This window comes from Sus scrofa, chromosome X, assembly GCF_054392235.1.
Source record: "Sus scrofa isolate SSC_HxYL_T2T_F1_AM1 chromosome X, Sscrofa_HxYL_maternal_Yorkshire_Landrace_v2.0, whole genome shotgun sequence".
Lineage (NCBI taxonomy): Eukaryota > Metazoa > Chordata > Mammalia > Artiodactyla > Suidae > Sus > Sus scrofa.
This window is the reverse complement of record NC_139401.1, coordinates 116,298,047-116,312,001: the sequence shown is the minus strand read 5'-3', so window position 1 is coordinate 116,312,001 and position 13,955 is coordinate 116,298,047. Positions and strand designations below refer to the sequence as shown.

General features: G+C 38.0%; 1 protein-coding gene across 26 annotated transcripts in view; it reads left to right on the top strand.

Annotated features, from left to right (window-relative positions):
* The window catches only part of SMARCA1 (SWI/SNF related, matrix associated, actin dependent regulator of chromatin, subfamily a, member 1), a 75,567-nt gene that overhangs the window by 27,183 nt on the left and 34,429 nt on the right, over positions 1-13,955 (top strand). For 7 of the 26 annotated variants that reach the window (XM_005673895.4, XM_021080851.2, XM_021080850.2 and 4 more), the window contains 6 exons: positions 176-297; positions 2,811-2,846; positions 3,784-3,936; positions 5,727-5,859; positions 7,423-7,571; positions 10,650-10,769. In XM_005673895.4, the coding sequence (XP_005673952.1) occupies positions 176-297; positions 2,811-2,846; positions 3,784-3,936; positions 5,727-5,859; positions 7,423-7,571; positions 10,650-10,769 (713 nt within the window). The remainder of the gene's footprint in view (positions 1-175; positions 298-2,810; positions 2,847-3,783; positions 3,937-5,726; positions 5,860-7,422; positions 7,572-10,649; positions 10,770-13,955) is intronic. The other 19 variants (XM_021080855.2, XM_085008506.1, XM_085008505.1 and 16 more) reach the window with 3 other exon arrangements.

Below are 13,955 nucleotides of genomic sequence, written 5' to 3'. Positions count from 1 at the left end.
TCTGTATGGTATTCCTTGAAGGTGTTTGCGTGCGTGCGTGCGTGCGTATATTTAGTGGAATGTTCATGTGCTGTATATTTACAGGGCATTTAATGTTTACTTTTATTTTTGTAGCTTTCAAGTTAGTTTTATACATGTTGAATAACTTGCTTTTTTTTTTGGTGAAATGTTTTAGGATCAAGGGTTCTCATTTTTAGCCAGATGACTCGCTTGCTGGACATTTTGGAGGATTATTGTATGTGGCGTGGTTATGAGTATTGTCGACTGGATGGACAAACTCCACACGAAGAAAGAGAGGTGAGGAAGAGAAAATAAAATAAGACTTCAGAAATCAGAGTTCGATTAAGCCATGTTTTTCATCATTAGGTAGTTTTGAATTTTGGCCTTTTCTTTAGCTAGGTGCATTGAATTGCTCACTACCACTTCCCTCTGAGATCTTCAGCTGGACTTCCATCGCACTAACTCTCTGCAAATCATTCTTTCCAAGGTCTTCAAAGACATCCTCACTTATCTAAAGGACACTGCATCGTTACATCCTTATCTGCTCTAACCTGCTATCTCTGGCCTTTTGATGACTGTTTCTTAGCTTACTCTTTGACCCCTGATTCTGTGTCATTTTCTTTTCTTGATTTGCCTCCTACAGTAGACCCTTGCCATTCATGGAGTTTAATGGTTGAGATTTTTTTTCAGTTTATGAACAACCCTAAAGACTCATGAGACAGTAATTTGTAAAGGGAATGATCTCAGTCTTAGAGGAATTTTCTAAAACTGAAGTGGGATAGCACAGGAATAGGTGCTTATCATGTACTTGGATCTTGGAATACTGAAAGGTTGGTGTGTAGGAATGAGTCACATAGCTAGTGAGTAAGCCTACCTAGCACCTGGTATCTTTCTCTAATTTGGAAATTCTTAAAGATTTTTAGATTATTTTTCATGAATGGCAGGGGTCTAATGTATTTTAAACCCTTTAAAGCACTCTTTGGGGAGGACTTTGCTAATTTATCTTCTCTTTTCTGTGATCCTTCAGGGCTCTGTCTTTGGCCTCTGTTTTAAGTCTATACTCATGCTCTGGGCAGTGATCGTGGTTTAATGGTATAGTGGAAAATGCATTGAACTTGGTTTCAGAAGACCCGAGTTTTAGCACCAACTCCACCACTTTGTAGTGTGTGCAAGCTATTTAATCCTCTGAGCCTCAGTATTTTTAAAGTGTATATTACAGGGGTGATATTTAATGCCTAGGCTTCTGTTTTCCTGACAGCTTTGTGAGAATCATTGGATATTATAGGTATGGACATAATTTCTGTCCTATGTAGCGCAGTATAGACCACAGGTCATGAAATTGTGCACGGGCCTGTCTACCTCTCCAGGACTCCTTCTCAGGCCACAGACTCTCAGCGTGTGTCCCTCTCCTTCCATAGCTGCGGTGGGCACTCTGTCCCTTGCATGTCTCCTCTGTGAAACCTATAGCATAGGATAATGTCCACAGCAGGAGCAAGGCCCTTTTCATGCTACCCACCATGGGGAAACAGCTGTGGTAATATTTATAAACGTGAGGGTGTTTCAAAGCTTACACCGTTCCCTGCTCTGTAGTCTTTTACTCTTTCTGAAATGGTAACTTGAAGCTTTTTTGGGCTTTTACTGATTTATTCCTGAGAATGGGTTTCTCCAAATCTACTTTAGACATAAGCCATTCAAGATGGCCCTTCTTCCTGGAATGATTGTCAGGCAGAAGAGTGGGTGCTTTCTGATCTCAAATAGCCGATTTGCATGTCTGACGAATCACTCTGCTCATGAACAGTGTGGGTATTAATTACTTAAAATTATGCCCAAATTATCCGATTTATTAAATGTCAAATAATGTTCTCCCTTCAGAGACTTTGAGTCACGTGTTTTGACTTTAGATATAGGAAAATGAGAGCTGTTCATTTTGTTTTGGAAATGCTTTGCCTTCCCATTAGGTTGTTGTTTAGGCAAGCATTTCATCTATTTTCCCCACAAGAAGGGAAAGACCTCTTTTGATTCCTTACTTGAATTGTCTGCAAGCCGTTAATAGTGCTCAGATTTGCCTTTTCTCCATTGCTGCAGCTAAACGCAGCTACTTCCTGTAGCCTTTACTTATTGGTCTCCTCACTTTTGTAGGGAAAGGAAGGCAGCTTATAGTTGCAGCTGAACTCCCCTAGCTGCCCAGTAAAGTATCTGGCATAATTTTCTCCACTTGAAACTGTGTCTCAGGGAGGTTAAATGCTTGCTGAGAATCACATATGTGATAAATGGTAGAGTTACGATTCAAGCCCAGGGGTTTTGCTATTTCCTCTACACCAAATTGCCTCTCACTACATCATGCTGCTTTCTGTACTGCCCCTTCTACATGCTGCGCGGCCTGCGGCAGAGCCACCTTCTCTGCCTGCAACTTTGGATCATGCCATTCCATTCCTTAAAAATAGAACTTCCTGTATTCTGTGATTATAAAAATAGTATATGATTGCCAAGGAAATTCGGAAAATAGAAGTATTTCTGGCCAATATTTTTATGCATACATAATACATAAATAATACTCTATACACTGCATATGAAGTTCAGTATTCTGATACTTTTTACTCAAAATTATGTTGTACTTTCCTATATCAGTAAAAAAAAATCATTGTAAAATAATTTTAGTGTGATTATTTCATCCTGTGTACATACATTAAATAAATTTTCCCCCATTGTTGATCATTTAGGTTGTTTCCAATTTTTCACTAGTATAAATAATGCTGAAGTAAAAGTCCTTATACATAAATCTTTGTGCCCATCTCTGATTATTTCCTTAGGATAAATTCCTAGAAGTGGAATTACTGGGTCAAAGGGTATGAACACTTTTAAGACTCTTGATGCATATTGCCAAATTGCTTTCCAGAAAGGTTGTACCAATTTACTCTCCCAGCAGCAATGTATGAGAGTGCCCGTCTCACCGCCCCCTCGTCAACATTGAGTATTATCATTTTTTAATCTTCAAAAAATGGTATTAATGTTTTTTAATTTGCATTTATTTGATTACTAGTGAGATTGAACATTATTCTTGTGTTTATTAGCCATTCGTATTTGTTCTGTGTATTGTGTGTTCTTTTTTCCCCCTCATTTTTCTGTTGGGGTCTTAATGTTTTTTTCTAATTAATTTGTTGAGATCTTTATGAAATAAGGATATTAACATCCTGTTAATTTTTAAGACTCTTTACTGAATATCCCTGGATTACCTTCCTGATTTTTCTCATTACTTCCCTGTTTTCCCCTTTTCACCGTATGGAAATAAATCTCCTTACTTCCCCCTTTATCTGTTGATCTCATTCCCATTTCTAAACCTTTTTCTCTCTTGGTTGATCTTCTAAACTACACATTTTTAAATTAATCCTTCATAGACTAATGGGAATGAAGTTTGGATATCTGACATTTTACCCCCTTGATATATTTCAGCTCTTACTCAATTAAAGCATTTTCACTATTACTGTTTTAGAACAATTGAAGTGACTTATTACTTGCTTAGTTAAATTTATCTTTGTGATTAGTCTTTGTCTTTATGGATGTAAGTTTCTAAAGATTAGGAACTTGATGTAATATACTTTTTACTGTACACACAGTATAGTTTATAGATAGATGGATGCTTAAACATTTTTGAAGATGGGAGAGTATTATAAAGTGGGGTTTTGAACATGCATGTAAAAATGTTTATTTCTTTCGTAAAGACTCTGGTAATATAATTTGATTTTTCTCTCTTTTTCTTCCATCTCCTGTGTCAATTTAAAAAAGGAAGCAATAGAGGCCTTTAATGTTCCTAACAGTAGCAGATTCATCTTTATGCTGAGTACCAGGGCTGGAGGTCTCGGAATTAACTTGGCAAGTGCTGATGTCGTTATACTATATGATTCAGACTGGAATCCGCAGGTTGATCTACAAGCAATGGTTAGTAATCTTTAATGATGTCAGAAATTTATCTTAGCCCAGATAACTGTTGTTATTTACATAGCACAAAGGTAATTTATGATAAAAGGGTAACAACAATTTTTGGGAGATTTTGTAGATGTTAAGTTAGATTTTCCTGGAAAACAAAGTTGCTATGCTAATTGCAAAAACAGGTTGAACAAAAAAAAATAAACATATGCCAAATCCAACTGTTGCGTTTGTGTCGACTTTGGCTTTTATCATGAAACAGAAAGGTCATTTTTTCCCCACTTTTGAATATTGAAGAGGGCACGTACATGTGTTTTAATGAAAAGGGTTTAAAAGTTAGCCTCTCAATATTATTCTGCCTAACAACTAAATATACTGAAATTCTTAGCATTGACATTGGGAGAGGTAGGATTTTAACTTCTGCAATAAAACAATTAGGTCAAGAAGGTAAAAAGGTAACAAAGGAATGTATTCCAGAAAAACATTTGTTGCCTAATTAAGGACACCATCAGAAACTGTTGTGTTCTTTAAAAAATTTCAAGGAGCTATTTCTTACCTTTCATTATGGTTTCATTTATTGAACTGGAGCTACAACTTCAGACACTGTGACTCAAGTTTTAAGATAAATATAATTTCAGAAGTAAAAAGATGCAAAATAGTTATGCAGTCAAAATCCCGAGAATTTATGGGACAGTTGACTGTCTTTAGAATCAGTTAAAGTCATATGCCAGATGAAGCAAAGCTTAAGAGTCCTTCCTTTTCTTTTACAATGGAGAATTGAAAAATGTTGACCATTGGGACATTTTAAAAGCCACATGCTTTGGCATAATTATTGCTACTTTAGCACGGTACCAAACTCCCTGTTTGATATGACTAAGCTGGAGTAAGCCCCAGTAAATTAGTGTTACTGAACTGGAAAACCTGTTGATGATAACACTTTACTTCCTTGAAAGTGTTAGAATATAGCCGATTTTTCATGACTTACTGATTTGAGTTTGAAATGCAAATATGTGTAAGGGTGTTGCAGTCTTTGTAAGTGTGCTGTGTTGAAACCATTACTGGATCTAGTGTTTTAATATTTAGCACAAGGGCTGTGTGTTTTTTGTTTTGTTTTGTTTTTACAAGGGCTGTTTTGATCCTCGTTTTCTTTGGTTTTCTTTACTTGACTACCTATTTCCTTTCTTTCACCTATTTGCTCTGGCAGCTTCTGTGTTTTAAAAACACTCCCCCTAGCTGTTTACATGTTATCAGAACTTGCCACCTGTCACTTTTACCAAGTGTAAACCATAAGACCAATTCTAGACGCTATAGTAAGGATATTAATATCCCGTTAATTTTTATGACCCTTTATTACAGATCCATGAATTGCCCCAGTAAGCAGAAAAAACTGCCTGCTGATGAGAGAAAGCTGACTTTTGTCACCATAGCAATCCTTGTTAACTACTTTGCCCCTCATTTAAAAAAACTCCTTGCTAGTGTGGAAGATGTTTGTATTTAAGTGGCTTCAAGTTACTTAGTAACTTAATCTAGAAGCTTTCAGCTCCCTTTAGTCCTTATCTTAAAGGGGTTTTGTCCGTTGTCCTTCTGGAAGTTTCCATTAATGGTATGTTGGAATATTTGCAGATTTTTTTGTTCCCAGGGGTCTCTAGATATTCTTAATGTTCATTGTCCTCCTTTCAAAAGTGGCAGGTCTTGAGAGATCAGGAACTAATTTTATTTTCAGAATTTCCTAACATAAGGTGATTATATCATGTATTTTACCCAGAATACCCAATGTCTTATATAAGGATTCTTTCTACTAGGATCGGGCACATCGTATTGGTCAAAAGAAGCCAGTACGTGTGTTTCGTCTTATCACTGACAATACTGTTGAAGAAAGGATTGTTGAAAGAGCTGAGATAAAACTGAGACTTGACTCAATTGTCATACAACAAGGTATTTATACATGTAAACTTAATTAGGTGCTTTTTGCAAAAATACATGCAGTTTTCTTTAAAGGAGATTACTTTTAAGGAAAGTTGACCAAACTCTGCAAACTTAGAGAAAAAAGTCAATTAAAAAATGCTATATGCACGCTGTTGTATATGGAATGGAGGGTCAGTGGGGACCATTGAATAGCACAGCGAATTCTACCTAATATTCTGTGATAAACCTATACGGGAAAGGGACCTGAAAAAAGAATGGATGTGTGTATATGTATAACTGAATCACTTTGTTGTGTGGCAGAAATGATCACAACATTATAAATCAACTATACGTCAGTAAAACTTCAAATAATTTTAAAAATTAAAAGTGCTAATTTAAGTCTTTTTATTTTGAAGCCTCACGTTCAATATATGGAGTAGTTAGTTGAACATCACTAGCTTATAGTTGAATGTCAGTGGCATCTCTTTTGAAGTACTTGGTATTATTTAGCACATAAAATGTTTGGTTTAAAAAATTAGAAACCTGTGTTTAGAGGAATTCCCACTGAGGCGCAATGGGATAGGTGGTGTCTTGAGAGCACTGGGATGCAGGTTCGATCCCCGGCCTGGCACAGTGGGTTAAGGATCCAGCGTTGCAGCACCTACAGCTTAGGTTGCAACTGTGGCTTGGATCTGATCCCTGGCCAGGGAACTCCATGTGCCTTGGGACAGCTGAAAAAGAAAAAAAAATAATAAAAAATCCTATGTATTATAGGGTGCCTTTTCTTTTCTTTTTTTTGGTGGTGGTGGGGAATGCCTGGAGCATATGGACGTTCCCAGGCTAGGGGTCAAATAGAGCTGTAACTGCTGGCCTACACCACAGCCATAGCAACTTGGGATCCCAGCTGCGTCTGCATCCTACACCACAGCTCATGGCACTGCCTGATCCTTAACCCACTGAGCAAGGCCAGGGATCGAACCTGCATTCTCATGAATACCAGTCGGGTTTGTTACCTCTGAGTCACAACGGTACTGCTGAGGGTGCCTTTTCATGCAGAGAAATAATCTGAGAAATGAAGTTTGAACATGAAAAAATATTTCTGTCCTTCCGTGTTTTAACTGAATTTTTTTTTTTTTTTTTTGGTCATCTTAAGGCCGCACCTGCAGCATATGGAGGTTCCCAGGCTAGGAATCTAAGTGGAGCTACAGCTGCTGGCCCTACACCATAGCCACAGCAACGCCAGATCCGAGCTGTGTCTACACCACAGCTCATGGCAATGCCAGATCCTTAACCCACTGAGTGAGGCCAGGGATCGAACTCAATTCCTTATGGATACTAGTCGGGTTCGTTAACTGCTGAGGCATGACTGGAACTCCTTAACTGAATTTTATAGAAGGATATTCATATTGATATAGAAGGTATGGTAGAAGAAAACCTTGCAAGGTTGTTCATTAAAAATTTACTTGAAAGCTCACTAATTTTCTGTTCTAAAGCTTTACTTATGGTTAAATGTACTAGTGTCTGATAAAACTATTATGCTATGCTCTCTTTGGTATATCATTGAATATATGCAACTTTTATTTTTATTGTTAGGAAGACTCATCGACCAACAGTCTAACAAGATGGCAAAAGAAGAAATGCTGCAAATGATACGTCATGGAGCCACCCATGTTTTTGCTTCTAAAGAAAGTGAGCTGACAGATGAAGACATTACAACTCTTCTGGAAAGAGGGGAAAGGAAGGTTAGTTAAAACGGCAGTTCATGATGGATTGCTTTAAAATTAACACACTTCAGCATGATTATTGTATTGTGTTATTTCAAATGCATGTTTCAAACTGCATATTTCAAGTGACTCATGCTCTTCCTAAGAATTTGTGGATTTATGTACAAGGGTAATTACTTTTTTTTAGTTTAATTTTTGGTGAGAAAGACTAAGAACCAGAGTTTAAAAATGAGTGACCTTATATCTGACACTTTTAATGTTGGTATTTATTCTTCTTAAAAGCCAGATAAATTTTGTGTTTGATCACATGTATCAGGACTTCACTTGTTTGTTTGTTTGTTTGTTTTTCTTTTTAGGGCTGTACCTGTGGCATATGGAAGTTCCCAGGCTAGGGGTCGAATTGGAGCTGTAGCTGCCAGCCTACGCCACAGCCACAGCAATGCCAGATCTGTGTTGCATCTGAGAGTTACAACATATATTACAGTCCCTTAACCTACTGAGTAAGGCCAGGGATTGAACCCAAACCTCATGGATGCTAGTTGGGGGTTCCTTTTTTTTTTTTTTTTTGTCAGAGCTGCACCCATGGCATATGGAAATTCTCAGGTGTTGAATTGGAGCTATAGCTGCCGGCATATGCCACAGCCGCAACGCACAATGCTGGATCTAAGCTGCATCTGTGACCTCCACTGCAGCTTATGGCAATGCTAGATCCTTAACCCACAGAGTAGGGCCAGGGATTGAACCTGCATCCTCACGGGTACTAGTTAAGTTCATTACCACTGAGCCACAATGGGAGCTCCACTAGTTGGGTTCTTAACCCAATGAGCCACAATAGGTAATCCAGGACTGCATTTCTATGACTTTTTTTTTTCATGGGATTAGAAATTATCTGCTGATACATTGTGTTAACTGAAAACCTTTTGTGAACATTTTGTGAATTATTTGTTAAAGTATATTTTGTATTTGTTAAAGTATGTTTGTATTTGTTAAAGCATTATTTGTTAAAGTATAATAAGCTGTTTTAGAATATTACAGTTTTGTGATGAATTTACCTTTTTCACGAATTATGGATAATTTCAAACTAAGCAAAAGTAGACAGAATAGTGTGATGAACCTCCATGTACTTAATACTATTTCCAACAAACATCAACCAGCCCTGCTCCATTTACACCCCCAGTTCCATGGATTTCTAAAAAATAACTTTCGAAACACAATCATTAAGGGACTCTCCCACCTGAAAAGTTCCAGTAATTCTTTAACATCAAATTCCAGTTGGTATTCAGATTTCCAGTTATCTCAGAAGTAGCTTGCTTTTAAAAAAATAGGGCTATATGTAGGGTCCATACATTGCCATTGGTGGATACGTTATCTGTATCTTTTTAATTTATTTTTGATTTTTGATTTTTTTTAGGGCTTCACTTGCTGCATATGGAAATTCCCAGGCCAGGGGTTGAATTGGAGCTGCAGCTGCTGGCCTGCGCCATAGCCACAGCAATACTGGATCGGAGCCGTGTCTGCGACCTATGCTGCAGCTTGCAGCAATGCCAGATCCTTAACCTGCTGAGTGAGATTAGGGATCAAACCTGCTTCCTTGTGGATACTAGTCAGGTTCTTAACCCGCCTGAGCCACAGGAACTCCTGTATCTTTTTTAACCTGTAGGTTCTTCGTCCGTTTATATATTATTTCCCTTGTAATTTATTTGGTGAAGGAACTAGATTGTTTGCCTTCCGAGTTGCTCACAGTTTGGATTTTGCTCCTTCCATCCCCATGGGGTATTTTATCATGTATGTCACTTATTTGCTGTATTTTCTGTAAATTGGTTGAATTTTTACTTTCAGACTATTTTTTGTTTCTGATGATATATATATATATATATAAATATATTCATATGTACCACATCCATATATTTACAGTATATCCCCAGGACTTATTTATTTTATAACTATTCACCTGCACCCCACTCCTGGCAACCAACCGATCTGTTCTCTATATCTGTGAGTTTGGTTTTCTTTTTTTCTTTTTAGATTCCAAATATTAGTGAGATCATATGGTATTTCTCTTCCTCTAACTTATTTAGCATAACCACCTCAAGGTCCATCCATGTTGTCACAGATGGCAGGATTTCCTTCCCTCTTACGGCTGAGTGGTATTTCACTGTATACATTATACACCACGTTTTCTCTATCCATTCACTCATCGATGGATGCTTAGGTTGTTTCCATGTCTTGGCTGTTGTAAATAATGCTGCAACAAACGTGGGGGTGCGGGTATATTTTGGGAGTTCGTGTCTTGATTTCCTTCAGATTAATACCCAGGAGTGGAATTGCTGCCTCATACAGTAGCTTTATTTTTAATTTTTTGAGGAACCCCCATACTGTTTTCCAATCCCACCGAATGTATAAGGATTTCCTTTTCTACAAATCCTCACCAACACTTATTATTTCTTGCCTTTTTGATAATAGCTATTCTAACAGGTCGAGGTGATATCTCATTGTGGCTTTGATTTGCATTTCCCATGATTAGTGACATTGAGCACCTTTTCATGTATCTGCGATCATATGTTGAATTTTGAGCAATCTTGTGTGTGTTTCATGTTAGCATGCAATATGTGTTGTTTAATCCAAGTGTGCCTTTATTTTAGCATTAGCCATTTGTCCCATTAAAATTATGCCACAGAAATTATAATATGGCTATATCCTCAATAATAAAAGATTTTAAAGAAAGCCTAAGTGAGAACACTTCAGAAGAATCATTTAAGTATTTAGAATACTTGGGGCTGGAGTTGCTGCTGTGGTGCAGTGGGTTAAGGATCAGGCATTGCCGTAGCTGTGGTGTAGGTAGCAGCTACGGCTTGGATTCGATCCTTGGCCTGGGAGCTTCCATATGCTGCAGGTGTGGCTGAAAAAGAAAAAAATAAAATACTTGGGGCAAATTAAATTTATATTCGAGTTTCATGTTAGCATTGCATTCTTACCTTGTGAATTAACAGATTGGACATTTTGTGTCAAAACCTAACTGTTGAAAAGATGGCGAATCCACAGATTTTTATAAGTAATTTGGTGATAATTTTCTAATTTCGATGCATTCAACTTTAGACCGCAGAGATGAATGAACGCTTGCAGAAAATGGGAGAGTCTTCTCTGAGAAATTTTAGAATGGACACTGAACAAAGTTTGTACAAGTTTGAAGGAGAAGATTATAGAGAAAAACAGAAGGTAACACTTTACCCTCAACCATTAGATGCTCAAATTAGCATTTCTTTCCATAACAACTATATACTAAAAAACACTGGCACTTACCTATTTCACAGTATTCTGCTATAGAGTGAGAGTGATAGAGGTCAGAATGTTCAATCTTACCCAAGGGCTATCTTTAGTATATTTTGCTGGTTGGTGATGATGATGATGATGATGATGATGATTTTTGTCTTTTTGTCTCTTTAGGGCCACTCCCGCAGCATATGGAGGTTCCCCGGCTAGGGGTCGAATTGGAGCTGTAGCCGCTGGCCTACACCACAGCCACAGCAACACCAGATCTGAGCCGAGTCTGCACCTACACCACAGCTCACGGCAACGCCGGATCCTTAACCCACTGAGGGAGGCCAGGGATCGAACCCACGTCCTCATAGATGCTAGTTGGCTTCGTTAACTGCTGAGCCACAATGGGAACTCCTGGTTTATTAGTATTATCACCACCATCATCATCATTCTTGCTGTTGCTGCTACCACTACTACCAGTACTTTTGTTTTTGAGAAGCAGTATACAGGATTGTGGTTGAATTCCTGGATTCTGAAACTGAAATTACAACTCTATCACTAATTAAGTGACTTTGGATAATCAATTTTTTTAACCGATCAAATGGAGGTTGTAGTAATGACATCACAGAGTAATTAGAACAAAATTCGTGGCACTTAGTATTAATTATATTAGTAATAATATTATTGTTAACATATAGTTACTTAGATGCCAGAAGGACTTTATTGCAGGTGGTCTCATTTAAAAAATAATGCCTTGTAATATATAATTCATGGACAGCAAAGGCCTTTTGAAGAAATGGGGGTTTTATTTAGTTTGTTTAAACTGAAATTATGGCTGTAAGTTTTTAAAACTTTGTAATTTTGAAATGACTTGAGACTTTATTGCAAAAAGTAGAACAGTTCACATATATCTCTAACTCAGCTTCCCCTAATATTACCAATTTAATTAATCATGCTACACCAATCAAATCTAGGAAATTAACATGTTTTCTACCCAATGACCTTTCCCTGTTCCAGGGTTTATAATCCAGGATCTCACTTTGCTAATTATAAAAGGAGGGGTTTTTTTTGTTTTGTTTTGTTTTGTTTTTTAGGACTGCACCCACAGCATACGGAGGGTCCCAGGCTAGGGATCGAATCGGAGCTGTAGCTGCTGGCCTACACCACAGCCACAGCAACATGAGGTCTGAGCCGTGTCTGTGACCTACACCACAGCTCACGGCAACACTGGATCCTTAACCCACTGAACGAGGCCAGGGATCAAACTTGCATGCTCATGGATGCTAGTCAGATTTGTTTTCACTGAGCCACAATGGGAACTCCTAGAGTTTTATTTTTGAGAGCAGGTTTTTTTTTTTTTTTTTTTTTTTTTTTTTTTTGGCTTTTGTCTTTTTGAGGGGTGTACCCACGGCATATGGACATTCCCAGGCTAGGGGTCTGATCAGAGCTGTAGCCTCCAACCACAGCCTCAGGCATAGCAACACCAGATCCAAGCCGCGTCTGTGACCTACTGCACAGCTCACAGCAATGCCAGATCCTTAACCCACTGAGCAAGGCCAGGGATTGAACCTGAAACCTCTAGTGGGTTCCTAGTGGGATTCATTTCTGCTATGCCGTGACGGGAACTCCAAGAGCAGTTTTAGGTTCGCAGCACAATTGAGTGGCAAATACAAAGAGTCCCCATATTCCTTCTGCCCCCTCCCCAGCTTCCTGCACTGTCAACATCCCACACCAGAGTGGTATATTTGTTACAGTTAAAGCTACATTGACATAACACCACTCACAGTCCATCATTTACATTAAAGTTCACTTTTGGTGTTACACAGTCTGTGGGTTTGGATAACAATAAATGACTGCTATCCCCTGCTATAATATCATCCAGAATAGTTTCACGGCCCTAAAAACTATCCGTGTGCTGCATACTAATCCCTCCCTCTCCTCAACCCCCAGAAACAACTGATTTTTGTACTGTCTCCATAGTTTTGCCCTTTACAGAACATCATATAGTTGGAATCATGCAGTATGTATCCTTTTCTCATTGGCTTCTTTCACCTAGCAATATGCATTTTAAGTTCCTTCATGCCTTTTCATGGCTTGATAGCTCATTTCTTCGTACTGCTGAGTAACATTTATTTTTCTGGATGTACTACAGTTTATTTATGCATTCATCTACTAAAGGACAATCTTGGTTGCTTCCAAGTTTTGGTAATTATGAATAAAGCCGCCACAAACATTAATGTGCAGGTTTTTTGTATGAATTTTCAACTCTTGTGGGTAAATCCCAAGGAGCACTATTGCTGGATTGTATGGTAAGAGTATGTTTGATTTTGTAAGAAATTGCCAACATGTCTTCCAAAGTGGCCATACCATTTTGAATTCTTACGGGCAGTGAATGAGAGTTCCTGTTACTCCACATTCTCACTAGCATTTGGTGTTATCAGTGTTCTGGAATTTTGCCGTTCTAGTAGGTGTGTAGTGGTGTGGTTTTGCTTTAATTTGGATTTCATTGATGACATATTATGTTGAACATCTTTACCTTTGCTTATTTGTTGTCAGTATATTTCATTGGGGAGGTGTCCATTGAGATTTTTCGCTCATTTAAAAATCAGATTGTTTTCTTATTGTTGAGTTTTAAGAGTTCTTTGCATAACTTTGGATAATAGTCTTTTATCAGACATATCTTTTGCAAACACTTTCTCCCAGTCTGTGGCTTGTCTTCTCATTCTCTTGCTCTACCTTGCCTTTTGTTGCTGTTCTCCTTGTGTTTTTCTAATCTGTGATAATTCTCAGTCTTTGTCTTTCATGATATTGTCACTTTAGAAGAGTATTGTTTGGTTGTCTTGTAGTTTGTCTCTCACTTTGGGTTTGTCTGACATTTTCTCATGAGTGACTGAGATTATGCATTTTTGGCAAGAATGCCTTGGAGGGGATGTCGGTCTTTCTCAGTACATTGTACCAGGGAACATACGACGTCATGGTGTTGTATTACTGGAGATGTCAACCGTAATCACTTAGTTGAGAAGGTGTCTGCTGGGTTTTTCCACCAGAGAGTTACCATTTTTTCTTTTGTAAATGATAAATATCTTGGGGGAGATACTCCTCAAACTTTCACCTGTGATTTTTTTTTTTTTTTTTTTGTCTTTT